The sequence below is a fragment of the Mastomys coucha genome, unplaced genomic scaffold, assembly GCF_008632895.1.
Source record: "Mastomys coucha isolate ucsf_1 unplaced genomic scaffold, UCSF_Mcou_1 pScaffold5, whole genome shotgun sequence".
NCBI classification, from domain to species: Eukaryota; Metazoa; Chordata; class Mammalia; order Rodentia; family Muridae; genus Mastomys; species Mastomys coucha.
This window is the reverse complement of record NW_022196911.1, coordinates 96660349-96684310: the sequence shown is the minus strand read 5'-3', so window position 1 is coordinate 96684310 and position 23962 is coordinate 96660349. Positions and strand designations below refer to the sequence as shown.

Below are 23962 nucleotides of genomic sequence, written 5' to 3'. Positions count from 1 at the left end.
CATGTTGCCAAAGCCAGTGCCATTCCCCCATTCAACATGGGATTTTGCCAGTATCCACCTATGCCCCCCTGCCCCCCCTTTTTTGGGGGGAAGATATTTCCAGTGGGACAGAAAAGGGGTAGAGGACGGGAAGCTTTTTGATAACAGCAGTTGTGGTTTTATTGTGTCCAATACACCAATAAATGAACTTCAAGCCTGAGCCTGTAGGTGTCCTGACTCCCCTGGGCACCAGGAGAGGGTACTGGAGGTGGTCTGGCTGTAGTGTTTAACTCATGTGAGATGTGCACATCAGAAGACAGAGTGGGCACCGGAAGCTGTGGGTTATAAGCTCACTTGATAGCACAAGCCTCTGACGAAAGGCCTGTCAGCTCCTAGGAAGCTGCTACTGGTTTGCCTGGTTCTGTTCAGGCATCTGAGGTAAGAAGGGCTAGAGGTGTGGCTTATCCCACCTTCACCAGGGCAGCAGGCATATAAATACAGAGAGAGTATAAATATAAGTCCAGCTACTAGCCAAAAACAACCAGGAGGGATGGACACTAGCCCTGTGGGCGGATCCACAGGCTGCCCCTTGCAGCACTGAGCAGAGTGCACTCCTGTCCCCTGGTGGTTATGAGAGGCTGTCCAGCCTCCAGGGCTGGTGGGTGTAGCACCTTGAAGAGGGTGGAGCAGCAGCAGAGACACATAGGAGGCCCAAGCTACCAGCTTTAGAAAAGTCACAGCGCTACCTGTGGCTCTAGGTGACATCCAAGCTCCTGTCAACTCCCAGATGAGAAGACTGATGCTCAGAGGACAATAGCCTTGCTAAGTCACAAGGCAAGTGACAGCCCAGTCATCACTCCACTCTACCTCAGCCAATAAGACCTCTGCTCCTGGAACAGGAAGAGGAAGTGAAACAACTGGGAGACGTAGAGGTCAAACAGAAAAGGCCACTCCCAGGAACCTGGCTTAGCCCAGCCTTGGACAGGCCAGGGGAAAGATGAGGAACCAACTCTAAGCCAGCACACATAAATGTACGCTTACAGTACCTAGTCACTCTTTTTTCAAGGCTGGCACTGTGTGTGTGTTACTGGCAGGAAGTTCAGAGAGCTGGGATCCCTGACAGGAGCCAGATCCTAGACTGGGCACTTTGGCATGACAGCCCTGCTTCCTGCGCCTGGCAGATGGAAGGGACACTAAACCATACATGTTCAAGTGACAGTGGAGAAAATATGATCAGCTGGGGGTGGTGTGGGGATTACTATGGAAGGTCATGGAGAGGGCCAGCAATCAAGTTCACTTGCACTTCTTGGAGTTAAGAGAGGACAAAAGTGGCATTGGACTGGGCCAGCCCAGCTTCCTGGCCTAGAGGGCCGCTCTCCTACTGACTGAGAAGAATAGCTTGCTTATGCACCCTGTGCTCTCCACCCATCCTGGAATGGGGTTGGAATGGTGAAGCTGGTGAAGCAAGAAGGGCAGCTCTTCAGCCATCCAAGGAGCCACTGCCCTTGTTCTTGCGGCTGAGGGGGAAGGCAGACTTGCTCTGGGGCTGGGTCATCTTGCTGGCCAGGTAGATGAAAGGCTCCAGGAGGGAGCGGCGGTCAGCCACTGACACCTCCCATAGCTTCACCTTCTCAGACTTGGCCCAATGCTGGGCCACATCCGGGTCTACGCGACGCTGCTCCTGCAGGTCACACTTGTTGCCTAGGACCACGATGGTGACCTGGAGAGGACAGATGAGAACAGAGGCTGGAGGCATGCCCAGGATCAGGAGTAGCCAGCAGCTGTTTCTGGCCAACACCCGGGGAGGATACAGTCCCCAGAGGGATTCTGGAGGACTAGGAAGAACATAGAACCACAGAGAAGAAAAATTAGGCCGAGCTTTATGTGCCAGGAGGGAACCTATTAAACCAAGACTCTTTGAACTATCCTATCAGATGGCCGGCTACCTCTCGTGTGGGTTGTAGACCCTCTCCAATGACCTTCCCAGCCTTCTAGCTCCAAAACTACCTCTTGGCAAATGAGCACAACTGGGAGTCATGCCAGCATCCCAAAGCCTACCAAGGACCCACGCTCTCCTACCACTGGGCTCCCAGCAGAAGTCCAGGACTCATACCTCCTTCTTGTCCTTGGACTTATCGATCTCCTTCTTGAGCAGCTCGACGCGCTGGAACGACTCTCGGCTGTCTGTGCTGTAGACCAGGACGTAGCCATCAGTGCAGGAGAAGCAGTGCTTGGGCAGCTCGGCCCCATCCCGGAGACCCCGTGTATCATAGAAACGCACCTGCTCCCGCACCCCTCGGTCTGTCTCGATGGAGCCTACATAGATGTCCTCCTGGGTCTCGATCATCTCAGAACCTGGGTTAAAATGAGACGAGCATGAGCCAAGAGAGATGGGATATGTGAGCGAGGTAGATAGCCTACCAAGCTAAACAGACACGGAGCATAAGGAATGTGGGGGGTCCGGAGAGACCAGACTTGAGAGTGAGACGGGAATGACTTGGGGAATGAGTGTTATGTCTTTATCACACTAAGCAAAAGGGCAACACAGACCTGGGTGTGCAGACACACACCTTAAATTAAAGCTCTTGGAGGAGGGTGGCAGAGGCAGGTCGATCTCTGTGAGCTCCTGGCCAGCCTGGTCTGTACAGTGAGGCCCTCTCAAAGACGATAACAACAAGGTGGACAGTAACGGAAGCAGACACCCTACATCCACTTCTGTCCCAGTGCTCTGGGCTGGGAATGCGGTTCTTCCTATCTGGGCTTTGGGTTTCTTCCTTCGAGATTTGTTCACTGCCATAGAACTTGGGGGTACACAGTTTTATTTTCCCCTTCTATTGCTGGGGTTCAAACCCAAGGCCTAGTACATCTGACGGTCAGCCATGCCTCCAGCCCTAGTTGGGAGGGTGTGAAAGCAGCTGATGATGCCCTCTGAGCTTCTGGGTTCGGGGTGTGACCAAATCCTACTGCTTTATTCATGGTCTTCCACCAGGCTGCTGGGCCCCAGCAACACTCACCCACAACGTGGCTCCCGTACAGAAGCTGCTCAAGAATTGAAGTTTTGCCCACAGATGCCTGGCCACACACGACCACCTTGCAGCTCTTCCCCATGCTTAGCTTTCAACCTGAAAGGACAGAAGCCGTGTGGTGAGGGAAGACAGAATCCAAACGGGCTGGGAAGCATCAGATATTTAGCACCACCCTGATGTGTTTACTGAACTACTGAGCAGTAAGCTGTAATTAACCTTCTTATCCCAGGAGTGGCCACACAGCAAGTGTGGGGTTAATGGCACCATAAAGGGAGGGCTAGAAGGTGGGGTAAAAAACCAGCTGGCCGGCTTCATTCCTGACCACAACATGTATAGGGCACCAATTACTGAAGGAAGTCCCACAAATACTCCTGCTCTTTTTGTTTGATTTTTGGGGTGTTTTGTTTTGAGACAGGGTCTCATGTACCCCAAGCTGGTTTCCAGCTGCACACCAAGCTGTTTTCTCCCTTTAACCATGACTCCTGTGAAGAAAGAAACAGGAATTTAAGATTCTTCTTGTCATTGTCTCCTCAGGGAGAGCGTGCAAATACAGAGAATAACTTGCTTTCTTGAATGACTAATTTGGGTGACAATAAATTCCATTTAACCATTCCCAGCTGAATCCACGGGAAAAATAAAGATCTAACAAGAAACGGAATAAAGAGAAAGGTGCTTCTGAAAGATGGATTTTACATCCCTTGTACTAACAGGCACAGAGAAGGCTCAGATTCATAAACTGAGACTTCAGAGAGGGGTCCTCCTAAAGGGAAACTTCCAGACACAGGGCGCCTGGGGAGCGCCAGCAATCTCCCCTTGCTCCTCCCCCCAGAAAGCAGAGACAGAGGTCAGCCTCAAAAGGGGCCCCAAGCAGAAACCTCTCCAGGACAGTTTCCTGTCACTGATCTCCACCCCGTGGTCTGACCGTTTTAGCAAGCGATACTGCCAGTGAGGCTGCCAGAGGCCGCCGCCACAGAGTACCCCTGAAGGGCACCCCTCAGAATCTCAGAGGCAGGGAAAGGACAACCAAAGTGAATCAGGGACAGAGGCCGATCTGAGCCCCGCCTCCCGGCTCCATACCTCCCGGGTCCCCGCAGCACTCCTGCTGAGGTGCCCCCCGGAATGGGCCGGACCATGGGAGGGACAGTTCGACTGTAAAGACAGCCCTCTTCCTCTGGGTGGAAGGACTTGCCCTGAGGTCCCACCCCCCAACGTCCAGCCTTCAAGACAACTTCCGGCGGCTCAAAGTGAATGCTGATCGCACAGCGCCCCCAGAGGCCGGCGGGGAAATGCCCACCAGAACCTGTGTCTGGGTATAAAGTCGATATTCTAGTCTCTGATACTAAAATGTTCTCTCTCAAAAAAACAGTAACGCTTCGTTAATTCTATCATCTATTCCACAAGTTTTCTTTTTCTTTTCTTGGAGGTGCTATGCTATGAATGGAACCCAGGGTTGTGCACGTACTAGGCAAATGCTCTTTGAACTTAGATTTTTTTTTTCTTTTGGTTCTCAAGATAGGGTTTCTCTGTGTAGCTTTGGCTGTCCTTGGTATCACTATGTAAACCACTATAAATGGCTTCGAACTCACAGAGATCCACTTGCCTCTGCCTCCTGAGTGCTGAGATTAAAGGCACATGCCACCACACTGGACTAAATGTGGAATTTTTTGAACTTGGAATGGAGGCTCACATTTGAATCCCAGCACTTGGGAGGATGAAGTGGGGAGATTTTCTGAAGACAACAAGACACAGAGACCCTGTTTCAAAAATAAACAAGCAGACAAACAAACCAAACACCTCAGCACTCACTTTGTCATGTTTGTGCCATAAACAGGACTATATACAAAGGAAAAGCTACAAGTTAGAGTGATTGGCCATAAAGTCACTGTCTAGGATAATTAGACATCCAAACTAACAATTAAAACAAACCATGATGAATGCTGTTATTGAAGTGGGGTGCTATGGGCACAGCAGAGGGGCATTTAACTTAGAAGGTGCTATGAGCATGGCAGAGGGGCATTTGACGTAGAGGTGAAAGATAGCAAAAAGAAGGGAGGAAGGGGGCCGAGTCTGTGTTCAGGCTTGAAGGACTGAAGAGGACAGAGATTTCTGAAGCAGAGGAAATACTACAACCACCACCATGACAGTTCTTGGATCAGTCTGGGTTCTCTAGAGTCACAGAACTTATGGAATGTCTATAAATTAAGGGGGTTTATTATACTGACTTACAGTCTGTCTTCTAACTAACCCAAGACAGCTGTGAATGGGAAGTTCAAGAATCTAGTAGCTGCTCAGTCCCACGAGGCTAGTTTCAGCTGGTCTTCTGTAGAAGCTGGATGGAATTCTGAAGTGGTAGGTTCCAACAGATGTGCTGGCAAGTAAGGATGCAAGCAAGCACGAGTGACTCTCCCTTCCTCCAAGGTCCTTATGAAGGCCTCCAGCAGAAGGTGTGGCCCAGATTAAAGGTGTGTGCCACCAAGTCTGCATCTGGAACTTGTTTTGTCCCAGGCTGACCTTGAACTCTGCTTGCCTCAGTCTCCTGGGATTAAAGGCATGGACTACCTTGCCTGGACCTAAGCTTTTCCTGGCCACTATGCCTCAAGATCTCCATGTCAAGATCCAGGTCAGAAACCTGTGTTCCAACCTCAAGACCCGAATCACGGGTGTGCCCTCCATTTCTGGATTGTAGTTCATTCCAGATATAGTCAAGTTGACAAGCAGGGATAGCTATCACACAGAGGAAATCCAACAAGATTCACGACAGTTCTGGAGCCACAAATCCCTGGGGGCTCAGTACTGATTGCAGAGACTAGTCCAATGACGAAGATGTGTGGGAGGTCAGGGACCAAACACCACAACAGCAGGCCATTGGTAGGTTTACTGTAGGGAAATGACCTACTCCATCCACTTTTGCAAGGAAGGTCATTCTCTTGGAAGAGCCAAGGCTTGACAAAAAGATGAAACTGAGGATCAGTTAGGAGACTATTTGCAGTCTCTGAGTTTATTTATTTGCTTTTAATGTCAAGACTTTGGGATGAAAAGGAGATTTGGGGACGTGTGCAGAGAGGACAAAAAGCATTGATGACATGGTTGTAAGCCAAGGGCAATTCTCAGGACTGTATGATTTGCCCCATGTCTCATGTTGAACAGATGAACAGAAGGAACCCAACATTAGGAATTCAGGAAGGAATAAAAATCTGCTTTTTTTTTCTGTTGTTGAGAAATGGGTGAAAACAAGTTCAATCCATTTATTAAAGGCAGTGGTTCTCAACCTGTGGGTCATGACCTTTTTGGCAAACCTCTATCTCCAAAAATATTGACATTCCGATTCATAACAGTAGAAAATTTACAGTTATGAAGTAGCAACAAAAAATAATTTTATGGCTGGGGATCGCCACATGAGGAACCGTATTAAAAGGGTCACAGCATTTCAATCCACTGAGGCCCAGCTATCATTCTCTACCCAGTGGCCCTTGTGCTCTTTCCGATCCATCAGTAATAATAAGGACCTAGAAATAAGGCTAGGGACTTTGACACACAGTTTTCCTTAAGGGAAGGGGCATAGACCCTATTTAAATTCCATTGTCTTATTTTCGTTCCTTTGGGCTTTAAATTACTCCGCACCTTTAAGCCCAGAGGGCCTCAATTTTAATAGAACATTGTTGTGTGTGGTAGTGGTACTACAAAGACGATTAAGCTGTCTTCCCGATCCAGACAACATTTGGCCAGACAAGCGTGCTGGGTAGAGTTTATGAGAAGTAGGAGTACAGGGGACACTAAGGAAAAGGGACCTCACCCCATGAGCTGCCTTATAAACTCCGGGTTAGGGGCTGGGGCGCCATGTCATCCTTTCTAGGCTTAACGCTGAGATGGCACTCCCAAGCGGTTGACATGAAAGCAGCCTCATAAAAGGGTCCGCGTCATTGGGGTGATGAACCAGTTGGTGCTTAGAGATCCGTGGAGGATGAAAGGCGCAGGGTGAAGACGCCCTGCGTTCCCCTCGCTTGGTTGGGCAGGGCTTCCAGGAACTGATGAAAGCCGGGGACTGGGCTCAAAGTAGCTCTTCATGCCTTTCCTGGGAGGAAGCTGTGGACACACTGCAAAATCGGGAAGGTAGTCTTGGGGGGGCTTCTTTTCCTCAAGTGTCTTTGGGGGACCCTGTCTCCACCCACCCGGGACTCCCAAGCTTTACCGGCGACTCTCTAGGATTGCTAGTTGTTATGGCAACAGGGCTGTAGGGCTACTGAGGCAAGCTTAGGCCTAGAGAGGCAACATCCTTCTGTACCCTCCTCCTACCCACGGGTAAAGTGGCGCCCCCTACGCACAGGAACCGTCCCTGGGCCCCCGCCCCAGCGCGGAGACCACCGTGGACCTCCAGGGATGGGAGGCCGCTCTGGCCCCAAGCGGAGCCTCTCGTTGGTAGACGGGCTCGAGGGAGTCCCTCTGGGCGCGGTGCAGCCCAGCGGCTCGATGCTCCGACCGGAAGTGCTCTTCACCGCCTGCCTCCCACCCGGCTCTCTGGTCCCGGCGGTAAGATGGCGGCTACCGCGGAGTGCGATGTGGTAATGGCGGCGACCGAACCTGAACTGCTGGAGGACGAAGAAGCAAAGAGGTAACCAGATGGAGAGCTTGCAGCTCGTGGCTTGGGGAAGGTCGACTCGCCAGCCAGGCAGACCCCCAGATGTAGAGACGATGCCTCTCCTGCAGACACCCCCCCCATCTGAGCTGGAGTCGACATAGACCCTCCCGAAGGGGCACACTTAGGGGGTCTTTTGCCCTCTTCTGCTTCCGCCTAGCAGGGAGCTTGAGCCATGATCTTGTTCTGCCGTAGGGAGGAAGGTCGTCTTTATCGTAGAGGCTGGGTCTCCGGGGGCGTGTGGGGGGGTAGGAATCTCAGAGGTCGGCTGCAGAGTGGGGGAGGCGTCGCGGCAGCAATGACGACTTCCTTAACAGAGAGCCCCGACCTCCGCCCGCTCTGGTTAACTTGTGTGCATTGTTGTCTGTCATTTACTGTACGTCTCCAAAGCCGGCATTCTCCCCCTCACTTCCTCTTCCTCACTAATTACACTTAGTGGTCTTGGATGTGAGTCTGAGGAGATTGTATGCCTACTGTATGGACCTGATCGCCCCCTGATAACCGTAGACGGTTAAAAATGTATAGACGGAAGGGCGAATGAGGGCGCTTGTCTCTTGCAGTACGGGTCAGATGCTTCTTCGCCATTCCTCCCAAGAGCATTCTTAAGCTCTAGGAGGACAGCTGTTTAGATGCAGTTGGCACTGCTGGGCAGCTGCAGTAGCTCGGGATTGCCAGTCTGGCCTAGCCTCGGGAGCTGCTGAGTGAGTGGTTTTTCTAGAACACTCGGTGAATTCTGACAACAGCTTAAGAACAGGTTTTTGAAGCGGGGTTGGAACACGCTTGGGAGCAGTCGTACTTGTTCTGATACCAAAGGTGAACTGATTCCTTTATCAGTTGCAGATTAATTTGATCCTTTGTTCAGGATGGACTACAGTGCGTTTAGTCTACTTCCCAAGTGTTTCGTGTGTTCATAGCAAGCCTGTAGGGCATGTCTTCAGTCTGAATGATTTGTGGTGGCTGAGAGAGTCAATTCAGGAGATCTAGAAATCAGGATTCTGAGGGTTTTTACTGTTCAAGTTAGACATATAAGCGGGTACTTGGAGAGCTACAAGGAATAGTGTTATCAGGTATATGGGTATGGGTAATACCTGACTTGAAAGCTGAGAGGCTAGACAAAGTGTAGTTGATCCGTTGAGCTATCACTTTAGCCTCGTCTCCTCCTCTTCCTATTTGAGTTTCCGTGTTATTACAGTGTCTAGAGTTAAACATCATCAGCTCCTCCATAACCTAAGGCATTGCAGCATGAGAAAGGAAGCCCCTCACTAACACAAACAGAGCTTAAATTTATTTTATTTTACTTACGTTTGGAAAGAGTTTAGTGCTTCTTACTGCTATAAATAGGGAATTTGACCATATGTCATTTAAGGACTCTGTCCTACTCAGCATAAGTCTCCTGTAGAGAGTGTCTCTACTTTGGACTTTAAACAGGTCTCTCTATGTAGACCAGCCAGCCTTGAAGTCATAGAGATCCATTCATCTGCCTCTGCTACCCAAGTTATGGGCTTAAAGGTGTGCACCATTTTGCTTGGCTAGACTTCGCTTCTATGTCCCCTCTCTAAAGCAACTCCTCCTTAAAAAACTAAACAGATTAGCTTTAGAAGGTGTTTTGTCATAAATGGTGATAAATGATTATGGAGAGATATATTAAGAAACAAAGGCCGAGTGTGGTAGCACACATCTGTAATCCCTGCACTTGGGAGTCAGAGGCAGACAAAGGTAGAGTTATAGTAAGAAGCTAGACATGGTGGTGCTCGCTGTAATCCAGCTCTTGGGAGGCAGAGGCAAACAGACAAGTTCAAGGGCAGCCAGATGTCCACAGTTTTAGGTTAGCCAGGGCTACATGTTGAATGAGTGGGGGAGGGGAGGACATAAAACAGTAAAACAAGTAGTGTTATAATGTAGCCACATCATGTAAAGCATGGTGTTTGGTTAACTGACTTTTTTTTTTGGAACTTAGTATGTTATTGATTATAAAACAGTTATTGGGACTAGAGAGGTGGCTCAGTGGTTGAGAGCATTGGCAGCTTTTCCAGAGGACCTGGGTTCAATTCCCAGGACCCACATGACAGCTCACACTGTTTGTAACTCTAGTTCTAGAGGATCTGGCACGCTCTCATAGACATACGCACAAGCAAAACATCAAAGCACAAATAAATAAACAAGCAGTTATCTACCACCAAGTCAGTGTAGCTGTAAACAAAAGTGAAAAAAATGCATTTTAATAGATGTGTAATATATATTTAGAGTTCATATTTTAGACATACTAAAGCTAATTATTTAGTTCTATATGTTCATTATAGACCAGTTCTGTATATAAGAAGAAAATAACTTAAATCACTTAGACCTGTACTATGTCAGACCTCCTTAGAAGAGTGAGCATTAGGATCTATTGGTATAAAAAACGTTGTGTAGTTTTTCCATTGTTGAAGAGTAGGAAGCTATGCAGCCATAGCAGGTGATGGGGAAGGGCACCCCTCCGAAGCACCCCTCTACTGTCTGGCATGGTTAGAACCCTCTGGCTAAGTCTCTGGTTACATCCTTCTACTACCAGTTCACTTAGGGACACATCAGCCTGTGAGTCCCTTGGAATGTTTTTATGAGGCCCAACAGGGATCCTTCTTTCCTTATATCTTGGGATGTAATGGATCTTGCTGCTGTTAAACTGTCCTAGTCCCTTAGAGGGGTAAGATGAAGGGACCATCAAGACATTGGACCTTGTGACTGCAGCCTTTTCTGAGGCTGCATCTCATTGCTTGAGTTCTAACGTGTCTAGAGAGAAAGAGACCTTAGGTGTTTGCACATGCTAGTTTGTCACAAGTCCCACAGCAGTTACAAAAGCGGAGTAAAAGATGCATTGAAAAGATGCAGAGCAGTCCAGACACACCACACATACACACTCTCAAGTCCCACTGAGACTCCATTTGTTCCTTATTTCACTATATGTTCCTCTTTCTTTAGTGTTGAATATGGAAGCCACATCTGCTTCATTCCAGGTAGTCTAACCAGAGTGTTAGCACACTCCAAAATGGAATTCTGTGTGTGAAAATTGCATCTATCTTTGTGTGTGTGTGTGTATCTGTGTATGTCAGACAACTTTGGAGGCGAGAGAACAACTTTTGGGAATTGATTTTCTACCATTTGAGTTCCAGAGATTGAACTCAAGTTGTCAGGCTTGGTGGTAAACATCTTTTTTTGTTTGTTTTTTGTTTTTTGTTTTTTGTTTTTTGGTTTTTTTTTTGAGACAGGGTTTCTCTGTATAGCCCTGGCTGTCCTGGAACTCACTCTGTAGACCAGGCTGGCCTCGAACTCAGAAATCCACCTGCCTCTGCCTCCCAGGTGCTGGGATTAAAGGCGTGTGCTACCACTGCTCAGCGGTGGTAAGCATATTAATACACTTGCTGAGCCATTTTACTGGTCCCCAAATTGTTTTTCTTTGCTACTTTGTAGCATCCGGAGTGCTGGCATTGGAAGAGACATTTTTACTAGGCTCTTGTTATTTAGCTATCCTGATTCATTTGTGGATTAGGATTATGTCTTTTATTTCTGTCTATGTCTTTTATTTCAGAGTCTACATCCCAGGTTTTGAAGTAGTTATTTGTTTGCTATTGCTTTTTAAGCCTTTTTGAACTTCATAACCTTACTTAACCAAAAAGTTGATAGGAATATCCCTCCTCTTTCAACCTGATCGACATTAGGAATTTGTTCACCTTCTCATAGAGTTCTAGGGCAAGCAGCTAGACATTTCATTAAGTCTGAAAGCTGAATGGGAATTTATCTTTGACTTTGAAGTCAAATTAATGAGAAAAACCTCAAGTTGGTATGCTTTAAGTGTGACTTAGATGTAAAGAAAGATGGAAGAAATGAGCTATGTCTAAGGAAGGGGATAAATTTAGGAATACAGAATCCTGAATATAGGAAATTACTATTTTTTAAAAGATTTATTTCATGTACGTGATTATACTGTTGCTGTCTTCAGACACAGCAGAAGACAGCATCAGATGACCGTTACAGATGGTTGTGAGCCACCATGTGGTTGCTGAGAATTGAACTCAGGACCTCTGGAAGGGCAGCCAGTGCTCTTAACCCCTGAGCCATCTCTCTAGCCCAATATAGCAAATTATTTAAATCATGATATTAACATGTAGAAGATTGTTAAATAGTCATTAGTGGAACAAAGGTAGAATATAGGAGGTCTCTTTCCCTGAATGTAATTTAGATTTGTATATTTACCAGTGTTGAGTAAACTAAGCAATTTTAGGGAAATACTTAGCCAGGTGAGTGGCAGTTGCTCTAGTGCTTAGTAACTTGCCAACAACAGGAATTCTGATTGGCCTAAAGCCTAACCTTATTGTACATTCCAGCCAATCAGGGCTTGGCTTAGTTGTTGAAGCTAGTTTTTTAAAAATTGAGTACTGGACTCCTGTTTGTACTTTCTTGCTCTAGGACTTTAGAAGACTGGAGAACAATGGTGGGCTGCTGTGTGGGCGCCTTGTCGCCTGTCACAGAGTCCTGTTAAGGAGTCATTGTTTCTTCTTACACCAATGCTTTCTCATTCTCCAGTGTTGAGTGATGTGGAAGTTACGTAGACGGCGGTCCAGGTATTCTTCGAAGCCGAGTCTTATCAGTAGGAACAGGGTTCAGAGTGATTTTTCCAGGGCCATTGTTTGTACTGGCGTGGCAGTTGCTTTCTCTCCCCAGCCAGCCAGAAGCTGTAGTTACAATTATATATCATGATGGGCAAAAGTGTGCATGGATGAGCTTCTGAGAGAGGTGGTATGTAGTGAATATGACTTTTCCAGTTTTATTTTAAGACCTTTTCTATTGTTATTTGATGTAACAATAGAAGCTAGGTGGTCAAATAAACAGTGCTGACCATCTCTTATGAATCACTTTGACAATAGTGTGAGCAGGATTCTGCTGTTTTCTGCCTGAAAGTTCCTGCTTAGGCAGTTTGCTCTGAGAGAGTTAGCACCTGTTGAAATTAGGACCCAAGAGAACTTTGTAAAAGTGCCACTGGAGAGTCCATACTGCCCTCTGGTTTTCATATGTGTATTCTGTATCCTCCCAAACATCAGTGCTTGAATGTGTGTGTGTGTGTGTGTGTGTGTGTGTGTGTGTGTGTGTGTGTCTTTCTGTCTGCGTGAAAACAGTTTGTGGCAGTCAGTTCTCTCCTTTCACCTGTGAGTGTGGTGATGGAACTCAGGTCCTCGGGCTCAGCAGCAAGTGTCTTTACCCACTGAGCTACTTTGCCAGCCCTGGAAGCAGCCATTTCTTAATTGTAGTTCCTTGGTTCTAGATTGTTGAGGGACACCTGTCTCCATCAAGATGAGAGATGTTACCAGAGCTGTTAAGGTCAAGCCTGGGCCCTGGCAGTGCTAACAGCTGAGCCGACATCTTCCGTAGCCAGTTAAAGAGACAGGTCACAGTAAAGAACAGAGGGGAGGTTTATTCAGTGTGACCATATTGGGAAGAGGAGCAGATGAAGTTCAGTAACAACATGCATAACTAAGCAGTCCTGGTAAAGCGTGGTCCTTCCCAAAGCTGACCCATCACAATCTCTCTACAAAGTAGTCTGACCTCTAAGAGACACATTCCTCTTCTGGCTGGCACTAGGTCTTAGCTTATTCCTTCCCATGGCTTACAATTCCTGGGGGGTCCAATCCATGATACCATGTTTCAGCAAATAGTCTGATAGCTGGGGAGTGGGGAGCAAGTGCCTCTTTAGAAAATACTTACTCCTGTGAGGATGTCTGTGTTGTCATAGACGAACCAAAAAATGGGAGATAGTAGGTTCAGGGATGTATAAACATCAGCCTCAGGCTAACACTGAAAAGTGGATGGATGGCTGGGCGGTGGTGGCACACACCTTTAGTCCCAGCACTTGGGAGGCAGAGGCAGGCGGATTTCTGAGTTTAAGGCCAGCCTGGTCTACAGAGTGAGTTCCAGGACAGCCAGAGCTACACAGAAAGGAAAAGAAAAGAGAAGTGGATGGCTATGCTCTCAGAACGGCTTCAGAGAGGCTCATTACTCTGAAGCGCTCCTTCTCAAGAACCTGTGATGCCTTAGTTATTGAGGTGGCTGCTTTTGGACTGTCCTTATGCCTTCAGTGATGGGATTTCTGTCAAGATTCAGATTGGACAGATTGGTGCATCAAAGCCCTGCTTCCCCTAAGACCTAGCCAGCTCCAGCCAGTGCCTGGTGTCCTTCTCTCCTCCAGCAGTAGAGAGTGCTGCTGCCTCGTGTAGACCTCACCACAGCCACCGTAATGCACTTGGCCTCTGGTTCTGCCTCTGCTGAGGTTTTTCCTTGAATGTCCAGGGTACATTTTGACTCATCTGTTCAGGAGTTTTCATCTTTGTCTTCCACCTTTCCTCTTTGGGAATGAGAGATTGTTTTGGGTTTGGTTTTTTTTAAATAATTTATTTTTTATTTTCTGCACATTGGTGATTTGCCTGTGTGTGCCTTTGTAAGGGTGTCAGATCCATTGGAACTGGAGTTACAGTTGTGAGCTGCCAACTGGGTGCTGGGGATTGAACCTGGATCCTCTGCAAGAGCAGCTAGTACTCTTAACCACTGAGCTATCTCTCCAATTCCGAATTTTTAATTTTTGAGACAGGGCTGCACAGCAGAGCCTAGGCTGGCTTAGAACTCCCTTTATAGTCCAGGCTGGCCTTAAACTTTGTAGCAGACTGTCTGCTTCAATATCTTAAGTGCTGGAATTTTATAGGTATAAGCTGTCTTATCTAACTGAACAGTTTTAGTTGTGCTTTAAAGTGATGTTGTGTTTAATGGAGTTGCTGTTGGATCTATCCCAACTTCCCACACTGCCAATTGCCTGACACCTAAAATCTATCTCAGTCCGTTCACTGGACCTAAAAAAAAAGTTTGACCCTGGAGGAAAAAAGAAAGCACAATAAAGAACCCTGGGATTAAAAAAAAAAAAAAAAGGGGAAGATAGACAGCTCCCCGGTAAATGACAGCAGAGCTTTCCAGTGGGCAGTATTCACCCTGTCTCTAGCTAGTTAGAAAGCATTCAGTACACAGTACCTTACAGCCATCCCAGTAATTACAAATTTTTTTCACAAGTTATATGACTTTCATTTACATATATGAATGTTAAATTGAAATTTTATTTGTAAGTTAGAATTGATTTAATTTTTAAATATTTTTTAGAAAAATAAAGTGACTTGTTTGTTGGTGGCATGGAGTAAACATGAAGCTATTGGGCTCTTTTACTTTATTTTTATGAAGGTCAGAGAGAGTACAACATGAAATAGTCCTTGTGACATGCCATTGGGGACAAGAGGTCTGGGGAAGGGGGAGGAGGAAAGAATTTCTACTCTAAGACTCGCCAAGATCCTGTAAATTCTGTAGGGTGGAGGATGTTTCTAGATCAACAAGCAGCTAGTAAATTTGATTGAAAGGAGGTGCCACAGTCTAGAGCAAGGTAACATTGTAGGTACAGTGAATGTGGTGGCAACTGTGGGGAATCCTGATTTCCTGGTATGGGACACACTGCAGTCCCAGCAACCACGAGGAGAAGGGAAATATTCCTTCCCCACTAAGTTTTTCTCTAAAATCAAAGGCACCTGAACACGTCTTTACTCTCAGAAAATTAGAGCATTTTGTCCTTAGCTGTAATTTTAGCAAACCTGGATGTCCTGCTACAGATGTTACCTGAGAATTGGGGTTCCCTTTTGTTGGTTTTTGACTTTATAGATATAAAAGATTTAAAAAACAGAGTAAAGTCAGAGGAAGCTTTAAATTTGAGAGAGAAATCAAAGGCGAGGCACAAAATACAAAGTAGGCAAGATAAGAAATAAAGATCTCTGAAGCAATCTGGGTGTGGTGGCACACACTTTTAGTCCCAGCTCTCAGGAGGCAGAGTCAGACCTGTTCTACATCGTTCAAATATGACCAGAGCTGTGTTAGAGGGACCCTGTCTCAAAAAGTCCAAAGCAACAACAGACCTCTGAAGCTGCCAGGGAGGAGGGTATAGAAGAGCAAGATAGAAAGCCATGCCTTTTGAGCTAGGGTCCATAAAAAACTAGCAAGTTTGTGGGTGGCTGGTGGCAAACAGCTGCATGGCATTGTGGGAGGGTCTTTGTAAAAAAAGAGTGACAGTGTCCAGAGTGACATGGTGAGCATATTTGACCAGTATCCAAAGAAGAGAAGGAAGAGTTACCCTTTCAAATTAGAACTCAGAAAAACAAACAGGCGCAGCAGTAAAGACCCACAAGGGCACTGGACAAGGGGCCTCTGGGTTTAAATATGCTGTTTAAAGGATAATTATTCCTGCTCTCTTAGCATGTCAGGTGAGTCAGCTTTCTTGAGGTGTGGTCTCTTGGCAGTCCCTGTTGGATTAACTCCTAAGAGAGGGCACAGCAGTGTCATGCGGGCCACTTACAATGTCATGTCCTGAGATAGAACTCAAATTCTGTTTTGACCTGTGAGAAGTAGTTTTCCACTAATGGGCTTCATCTAAGCCCTTTTTGTATGGTATTTTAAATTTTAAGGAGAGGCAAAGCTGATCATGAGGAAGAGGGTCCATCTTCAGTGACCTCTAAGTTGCTGATGTCTGTCTAGCTACTTAACAAGAATAAAAAATATACCAAGGAGTGCAAAAACTAGCAGGTCAGAAAACTCTGGAGTGTGCCTCATTTAAACCATTATTAATATGATTGGAGAAGCTCAACTTGATTAAAAAATGTTTGTCCCAGTTTATCTCCTGTTGATGTGGTAAATGCCTGACCAAAAGCAACTTAGAAGGAAAGAGGTTATTTCACCCAACATCTCCCAGGTCACGCTCTGTCACTGAGGGAAGTAAAGACAGAAATTTGAGCAGAGCTATGGAGTATTGCCTACTGGCTTGCTCAGCCTGCTTTTTGTTTTTGTTTTTTTGTTTTTTTTGTTTTTTTAAGATTTATTTATTTATTATATGTAAGTACACTGTAGCTATCTTCAGATATCCCAGAAGAAGGGATCAGATCTCATTATGGATGGCTGTGAGCCACCATGTGGTAGCTGGGATTTGAACTCATGACCTTCAGTAGAGCAGTCAGCACTCTGAACCACTGAGCCATCTCTCCAGACACAGCCTGTTTTTTAATACAACCCAAGACCAGTAGCAATGGCACCACTCACAACCTTGCCTACAGGACAGTCTTATTTTCTCAGTTCAGGTTCCCTCTTCCCAGATGACTCTAGCTTGTATCAAGTTGACAAAAACAAACAGACAAAGCCTAACCTATACAGTATTCTAGCCAAACACTTGAAGTTAAAGTAAAGTTGCAGTGTTTGTCATATAAAATCAGTGGTTCCTGGGTAACAATGTTGCACAGTAGTTCCGTGCAGTGGCTCAAGTAATTTTTCCCTTCCTTCTTCCCTTTGGGAGAAAAAAATCTTAAAATGATACAACTGGTAGGGGCTGGAGAGATGGTTCAGTGGCTTGAAAGCACTGGCTCCTTCCTTTTCTAGAGGGCACAGGTTTTTTCCCAGCACTCAGATGGCAGCTGACAACTGCCCTACACTCCAGTTACAAGGGATCATCAGAAGTCTCCTCCGGCCTCTGAGAGCACCAGGCATACAAGTGATGTAGGCACACATGCAGATAAAAAACACCGTTACAATTTAAAAGATTAATTTTATAAAGATCTTACCTGTGGGTAGATGTGACTGTGTGTAAACACTTTTGTGTGTGTACACAGTCTGTGGAACACATGTGGAAGTCAGAGGACAACTTTGGGGAGTCAGTTTTCTCTTTCCACCATGTAGGTCCCAGAGATCAAGATCAGGCTTGGTGGCAAGTGTTTACCCCCTGAATCTTCCTGCCAGCCTAAGGGGGATTTTAAAAACCTGCCACCCAGTGAATCTAGTATCTGACAGAGGCTGACTGAAGCTTTTGAATGTCTTTGTAATTGCTGAAAAGATAAGTTGACTTAAGGCAGAATTGCTTAAGCTTTTATCTTGGAGGTATTTAGAGAGAAAATGGACATTTTTATAGGGCATCTGTGTTAGGATATGTTTCAGTGTCAGCCATGTATTTTTAATTAATGTATTTTTAATTTAGCGAGCTGTAAATGTGCAAAGTTGGGTGGGGATCATAAGCATAGGTTGTCTGATTTGATCACATGATCCTGCTAAGAACTTTGTAATGCCACAAGCACTTTGGCAGTGCTTGTGGGAGTAATTAGCACAGCCCTGAGTGAGCAGCACACATTCACAATATACCTACAGACTCCGGCACACAGGTTTCAGCAGTGCAGCGTGGATGCAGTGGGTTTTCAAGGCTGCAGTTTTCTTTTTTCTTTTTTCTTATTTATTTAATTTTTTTTTTTGGTTCTTCGAGACAGGGTTTCTCTGTGTAGCCCCAGCTGTCCTGGAACTCACTCTGTAGACCAGGCTGGCCTTGAACTCAGAAATCCGCCTGCCCCTGCCTCCCAAGTGCTGGGATTAAAGGCAAAATTAAAAAGACAGACCAAACAAAACAAGAGAACCAAGAACAGAGGCCGGGTTCTGCATGCACACGGAGTCCTGAGTTCAATCCAGCACAAACTAAGAGGGGTACAGTGGCACAACTTAGGAGGCTGAGGTAGGAGGACCAAAAGTTCAGGGTCACTCTTGGCTTTGCAGTGAATTTGAGGTCAACCTGGGCAAAGCAGATAAAGCAAATAAAAACAAGGAACCTTCAGAGGCTTCTAGAAACTCTTGAGAGCTGTGTAGTCACTGTGGTACCTCCCCGTATCACTGCAGTGCATGACTGTTGCATTCTTTATTGGAAGACAAGTGGAAGGCTCGACACACAGCATTGCCTCAGATGGCCTGTACACGGTCTTGATTGAAAGTATTAAAAACACAGAGATGTGTTAGAGTCATCAGCACCATCAGACCAGTTCTGTATATGGATCTTTTGCTTTAATACTTTAGGGTCTAATCTGAACTTAATTTTAGGTTTTTGTTAGGTTTTTGTTGTTTGCTTTATTTGGTCTTTGAGCCAACATTTCACTAGATAGCCCTGACTGGCCTGAAACTCCCTATGTGTAGACCAGGCTACCCTCAAACTCACAGATTTTGCCTGCCGAGAGCTGCAAATTTAATGTCATACCCATAGAAAACAGTCTTAAGTCTTCCTTTATCTTAGCAGGTTCATATTGAAACCTCATTTAGTTATCAAAGAATTAATAACCCTGGCAGCAGTGACAGATGCCACCTCCAGGTTGCACTCCGTCCCAGGGTTAATGCTCTTCCTTGCCATACCTACTTTGACACCACCCCCTTCAGTCACTTTGCTGTAAGGGCAGCTGAATAGCTTCAGCTTTTCTCAGGACTTGAGAAAAGGCAGGGCTTGAGTTATTTAGCTCTGGAATTGTTCCTGATATGGTCACCACAGATTCCAAAGATCCTTTTTTTCCTCTGTCAGTCTCCAAGGGTCAGGCCCATTGGTCTTGTGTGTTTGGGGAGCTCCAAAGTGATGATGACTCCTCTTTGGACATAGGACCTGGATACAAAAAAATAAGCATTCGGCCTAAAAGCACCAAGTGCCTAAGCCTATTGTCTAGGCAGCTGCTAATCAGCTACGTTTCTATGAAAATAAGTCCTTTTCATGAAACTGGGAATAGCTAATTCTGGCCCGATGTGCAGTGTGAGGTTAAAACATGGCTACTTGTCACAACACAATTCTTGTTCTTTTGCTGTGGGCTGGTTCTACATTACTCGCTTTGTTTGCTCTAGAATGGAATCTACTCACCATTTACTAAAATGAAATGCCTTTCCTGGGGGAGGCAAAGTCCTTCCACTGCATCTTAAGGAGAAAAAGGAGCCCCGTCCCTCTGTGACTGATTGTTAGAGACCTCATTATGCTTGAATAAATCCCGATTTCAGTCCCAGAACAGATTTTTCACACCAGAACTGTTTTGTGTCTTAGTTTAAAGAATTTTTTATTGTCCTTGCCTCACTTCCAATAGTATAGATCAGTTTTAAATTTCTTATCAGTATCACAGAAGTGAGCATTAGAAAGCTTAGATATTGTATGACTTTGGATTCTAACAAACTTGATCACTTCCTGACCTTGGGCAAGTTATTTAAACTCAAGACTTATTCAAGGGAGGGTGAGGCAGTGAAACTTACTAACTTAGCTAGTTGTGCATGGAAATTACGTGGCTCATATACCTGTTAGTGATTTCCACTGAAATCGTCATTTGGTTTACACTGGAAGCCAGCAGTGCACTAGGCACCATGGGAGCACGGTGAGGAAAGACCACCTGCCAGCAGCTCTGGTCCTGTTTCTTGTTACTAATAAGCTTTGTGCTGCTGGCACAGTGGCGGTGCTTTGGTTTTCCTCAAGGATCTGGCTGTTCTTAGTCACTGCTGACGGAAGAAGCTAGATTTCAGCTGGAGATGGGTTAGTATCTATGCCAGAGTTTACTACATTTCTTAAAAGTGGTCCCCCACCCCCCAGCTTCTGGAATCCAGTTTAGGGGAAGCCCATGGAATCTCTTGGCATGTCTGCTCTTAAAACATAAGCTTTTCTAGAGTTTTTATAGTACTTTATTCACTTTATTTAATTTATTTTTTTTAAAGATTTATTTTATGTGTATGAGTACACTGTAGCTCTACAGATGGCCGTGAGCCATCATATGTGTGGCTGCTGGGAATTGAACTTGGGACCTCTGCCAGCCCCTCTTGCTCCAGCCCTGCTCACTCTGGTGTAATTCACTGTAGCTGTCTTCAGACGCACCAGAAGAGGGTGTCAGATCTCATTATGGGTGCTTGTGAGCCACCATATGGTTGCTGGGATCTGAACTCAGGACCTTCTGAAGAGCAGTCAGTGCTCTTACCCTCTGAGCCATCTTACCAGCCCTACTTAATTTATGTTTAAAGGAATTTTGTATATTGCACTGAAAGGTTTCGGTTGAGACTCTGAGTCTTGCAGGTGAAGGAGGCTGTTCCTGGGTTCTTTTAGTAGCGGATGGCCTTTGTATAGCATTGTGACAGTTAGTATGAGATTTTTCAGGCCAACTTCTACCCAGCAGAGTTTAAATCTGTCAACATTAGTAGGTCACCCCATTTTCCTCCTTTCTTCCAATCGTCTTTTTATGTCAGTAAGGCTTACCAGAGCAGTGTTGGGGAAGTATGAAAATGGAGGGAGCATTGCCAGTTTGTAGTTTGAAATAATGTAAGGATTGAACCACAAATCTCTCCTATGCTGTGTCATAGGATCAAACTGCAATTTCTCATATCATCGACAGTGAACTGTTGCTACTGGGGGTGTAGTCAATGACACAGTGCTGTCCTGGCATGGGCAGATCCCCAGGTTTGATCCCTAGAACTAAAGTGAGACACCAAAAACTGACTTTTGCCTCTTCTCTAGGCAACCCTGAACTGACTTCCCTTTTGCATATATGGCTATGGCAAGTAGGAAAGGAAACAAAAATCTCTAAAAGAAACACGCTTAAATATTTAGTTATGTTTCAGTAAAGAATCATTCAGTTTGGGAAATAGAATGTTTTGAGGTACTTAGGTTCTACTGTGTAGCCCTGACTGGCCTGGAGCTTACTATGTGCTCTGTAGACCAGGCTGGCCTCAAAGTCACAGAGGTCCACCTGCCTCTGCCTCCTGAGAGCTGGGATTGAAGGTATGCATCTCCACACTTAGTTGCTTTAGCTGCTTTTGATCGAGCTTTCTAGTTTGCTCTTTTCAGATGCTGTGTGACTTGAACCCAGCTGGTGGGGGATGGTGAAGAGGTCAACAAGTGCCACACAGCACAGCGTGGTGGGAGGAGGGAGCAGAGAGATAGCACTTCATCCAGCGCCTATCTCCCTGCTGTCAGCTTTGCTCTGTCTTCCATCTTACACAAGATACATTGTCACTCTTTGGTCACATACTTCTGACTGTTCTTTTAGTGACAAATGGGGAAATCACTTTCAGGAAACTAAATTATTAAGATTCTTAAGGCTGTGTCCCGTTTCATACTGAGAAGTCAGTTGTTCCCAGTGGAAACTACCTACAAATGTTTTTCCTAGAAGTTTGCAAATGTTGAAGTATTACAAGTTTTTATAACCCTAGCACGTGGTAGACAACAGAGCAGAGTTGCCACAGTTCAAGGCCAGCCTGGGCTACATGTCTCAAACCCAGTCCTTCAAAAAACAAAACTAAAAAAGAGGCAGTAGTTGTGACGTACCAGGGAAATTTAGTGCTGGCTTTCAGTGGCCCACTTACTAAGCACATGTGTTTGGGTTTTTTTGTTGTTTGTTTTTTTTTAAAGATTTTTTTTATCTTATTTATTTGAGTACACAGTTGGTGTCTTCAGATATACCAGAAGAGGGCATCAGATCTCATGACAGATGGTTGGGAGCCACCATGTGGTTGGTAGGAATTGAACTCAGGACCTCTGGAAGAGCAGTCAGTGCTCTTAACTGCTGAGCTATCTCTCCAGCCCATGTTGTTTGTTTTTTTAATAGATTTATTTATGAGTGCAATGTTACTGTCTTCAGACACACCAGAAGAGGGCATCAGATCCCATGACAGATGGTTGTGAGCCAACATGTGGTTGGTAGGAATTGAACTCAGGACCTCTAGAAGCACAACCAGTGCTCCTAACTGCTGAGCCATCTCTCTAGCCCAGTTTTTTAAGATTTATTTTATTTATTTTTTATGTGTATGAGTACACTGGAGATGTACAGATGGCCATGAGCCATCATGTGTGTGGCTGCTGGGAATTGAACTCAGGACCTCTGGCAGAGGTCCAGCCCCACTCGCTCTGGCCTCGATCGCTCTCTGGCCCGATTCACTGTAGCAGTCTTCAGCCGCACCAGAAGAGGGCATCAGATCTCATTACGGATGGTTGTGAGCCACAACGTGGTTGCTGGGATCTGAACTCAGGACCTTTGGAAGAGCAGTCAGTGCTCTAACCCGCTGAGCCATCTCGCCAGCCGTTTTTTTTTTTTGTTTTGTTTTGTTTTTTAAGATTTATTTTTATTTTATGTGTAAGAGTGTTTTGCCTATGGGTATGGATGTGCACTGCTTATGTTCCTGATGCCTTCAGATGTCAGAAGAGGATGTTAGATCCCCTGCAACTGGAATTTCAGGTGGTTGTGAGCTACCATGTGGGTGCTTGGAACTGAACCTAGGTCCTTTACAAGAAGACCCTCTCTCCAGCCCCTGGTTTTGTTTTTTGAGACCAGATCTCAGGTAATGCAGATATCCTCAGACTTGATGTGTAACCAGGGTTGACTTTGAAATCCTGATCTCCTGACACTACACCCGACATGCCAGGATTGTAGACATTTGATACCATACCTGGTGGGGTTTGTTTTGTCTTACTGTGTGTGTTTTTGACACAGTCTTGCTCTGTAGCACAGGCTGGCCCCAAAATCACAGCAGTTTTTTTGTCTCAGTCTCTCCAAACCCTGCGATTTTAGGTGTGAACTACAGTGCCCAGCTGAAAGGAGTTTTCCTGATTTTGTTTAAATGTCTCTGAATAGATTGTGAATGGATTGGATTACTTCATTGGACTTCTTTTGGGTCTGTTGGCCTGTTGGACAGATCTATAAATCATTTCCAGTATCACACTAATGTGAAGCTGGCCTTCCTGAGCTCGTCCTTGAGATAATAGTGATGTGACTCTCCTCTTCCTTTTCAGGGAAGCAGAATCCTTCAAGGAACAAGGCAATGCATATTATGCTAAGAAGGACTACAACGAAGCGTATAACTATTATACTAAAGCCATAGGTAAGAAGGGTTACAGCGGGTGAGTCACTTGCCTAAGAAGCAGCTCTTAGTAAGCTACTGAGCTCACCACTCACGCACGCTCAGGATCAGTGACTCTGGCTACGGTGCCCAACACATGCATCCGATGATTGGTGTTTCCTTCTCTCTCTTTGGAAACAGAAATGAGTCTTATCTTCATGTTCTTAACATGCTGGCATATTTTATTTACCTTTATGACAGTTTCATGTAGACCAGCATTGAACTTGCTTATAGTTGAAGACGGCCGTGAACATAGATAGCATTGAGCTCACATACACGTCACAAACACACCATAGTTCACTAAGCACATTGGCCCTCTCTACCTCAGAAAGGCAGTTCAGAGTCGTACCTTTTATCTTGCATTGTCTTGTGGTGCTGGGGATGAAAGCAGACCTTTCTTTTCTTTTCTTTTCTTTTTGGCTTTTTTTTTTTTTTTTTTTTTTTTGGCTTTTTTTCGAGACAGGGTTTCTCTGTGTAGTCCTTGCTGTCCTGGAACTCACTCTGTAGACCAGGCTGGCCTTGAACTTGAACTCAGAAATCTGCCTGCCTCTACCTCCCAAGTGCTAGGATTAAAGGT

At 45.6% G+C, this 23962-nt stretch overlaps 3 protein-coding genes and 1 long non-coding RNA gene across 8 annotated transcripts in view; 3 read left to right on the top strand and 1 right to left on the bottom strand.

Moving 5' to 3' along the window:
• The window catches only part of Znf385c (zinc finger protein 385C), a 67198-nt gene extending 66999 nt beyond the window's left edge, over positions 1-199 (top strand). The window contains exon 11 of the mRNA XM_031354065.1: positions 94-199. Coding sequence (XP_031209925.1) covers positions 94-199 — 106 coding nt within the window. The remainder of the gene's footprint in view (positions 1-93) is intronic.
• Nkiras2 (NFKB inhibitor interacting Ras like 2) lies at positions 134-6907 on the bottom strand. 3 transcript variants are annotated; one of them, XM_031355164.1, is made up of 5 exons: positions 4083-4207; positions 3433-3487; positions 2994-3101; positions 2093-2334; positions 134-1699 (listed from the first exon to the last, which is right to left on the bottom strand). In XM_031355164.1, exons 3-5 carry the CDS (start codon positions 3085-3087, stop codon positions 1460-1462), a joined length of 576 nt encoding a protein of 191 aa, XP_031211024.1. In that variant the 5' UTR covers positions 3088-3101; positions 3433-3487; positions 4083-4207; the 3' UTR covers positions 134-1459. The 3 variants fall into 3 exon arrangements, with proteins under 3 accessions (XP_031211024.1, XP_031211023.1, XP_031211022.1); XM_031355163.1 differs by lacking the exon at positions 3433-3487 and having other exon boundaries at positions 4083-4210; XM_031355162.1 differs by lacking the exons at positions 3433-3487; positions 4083-4207 and adding an exon at positions 6799-6907 and having other exon boundaries at positions 135-1699.
• LOC116079260 lies at positions 3600-6270 on the top strand. The gene is made up of 2 exons (XR_004113847.1): positions 3600-4958; positions 4997-6270. It is a non-coding gene; the product is annotated as an uncharacterized LOC116079260 (long non-coding RNA).
• A 46-nt stretch (positions 6908-6953) lies between the features above and the next one.
• Positions 6954-23962, top strand: part of Dnajc7 (DnaJ heat shock protein family (Hsp40) member C7) — a 36776-nt gene continuing 19767 nt past the window's right edge. The window contains exons 1-3 of one of the 3 annotated variants that reach the window (XM_031355158.1): positions 6954-7115; positions 7330-7614; positions 23279-23367. In XM_031355158.1, the coding sequence (XP_031211018.1) occupies positions 7069-7115; positions 7330-7614; positions 23279-23367 (421 nt within the window). In that variant the 5' untranslated portion in view covers positions 6954-7068. Of the gene's footprint in view, positions 7116-7329; positions 7615-12039; positions 12237-23278; positions 23368-23962 lie in introns of those variants that run through there. The other 2 variants (XM_031355159.1, XM_031355160.1) reach the window with 2 other exon arrangements.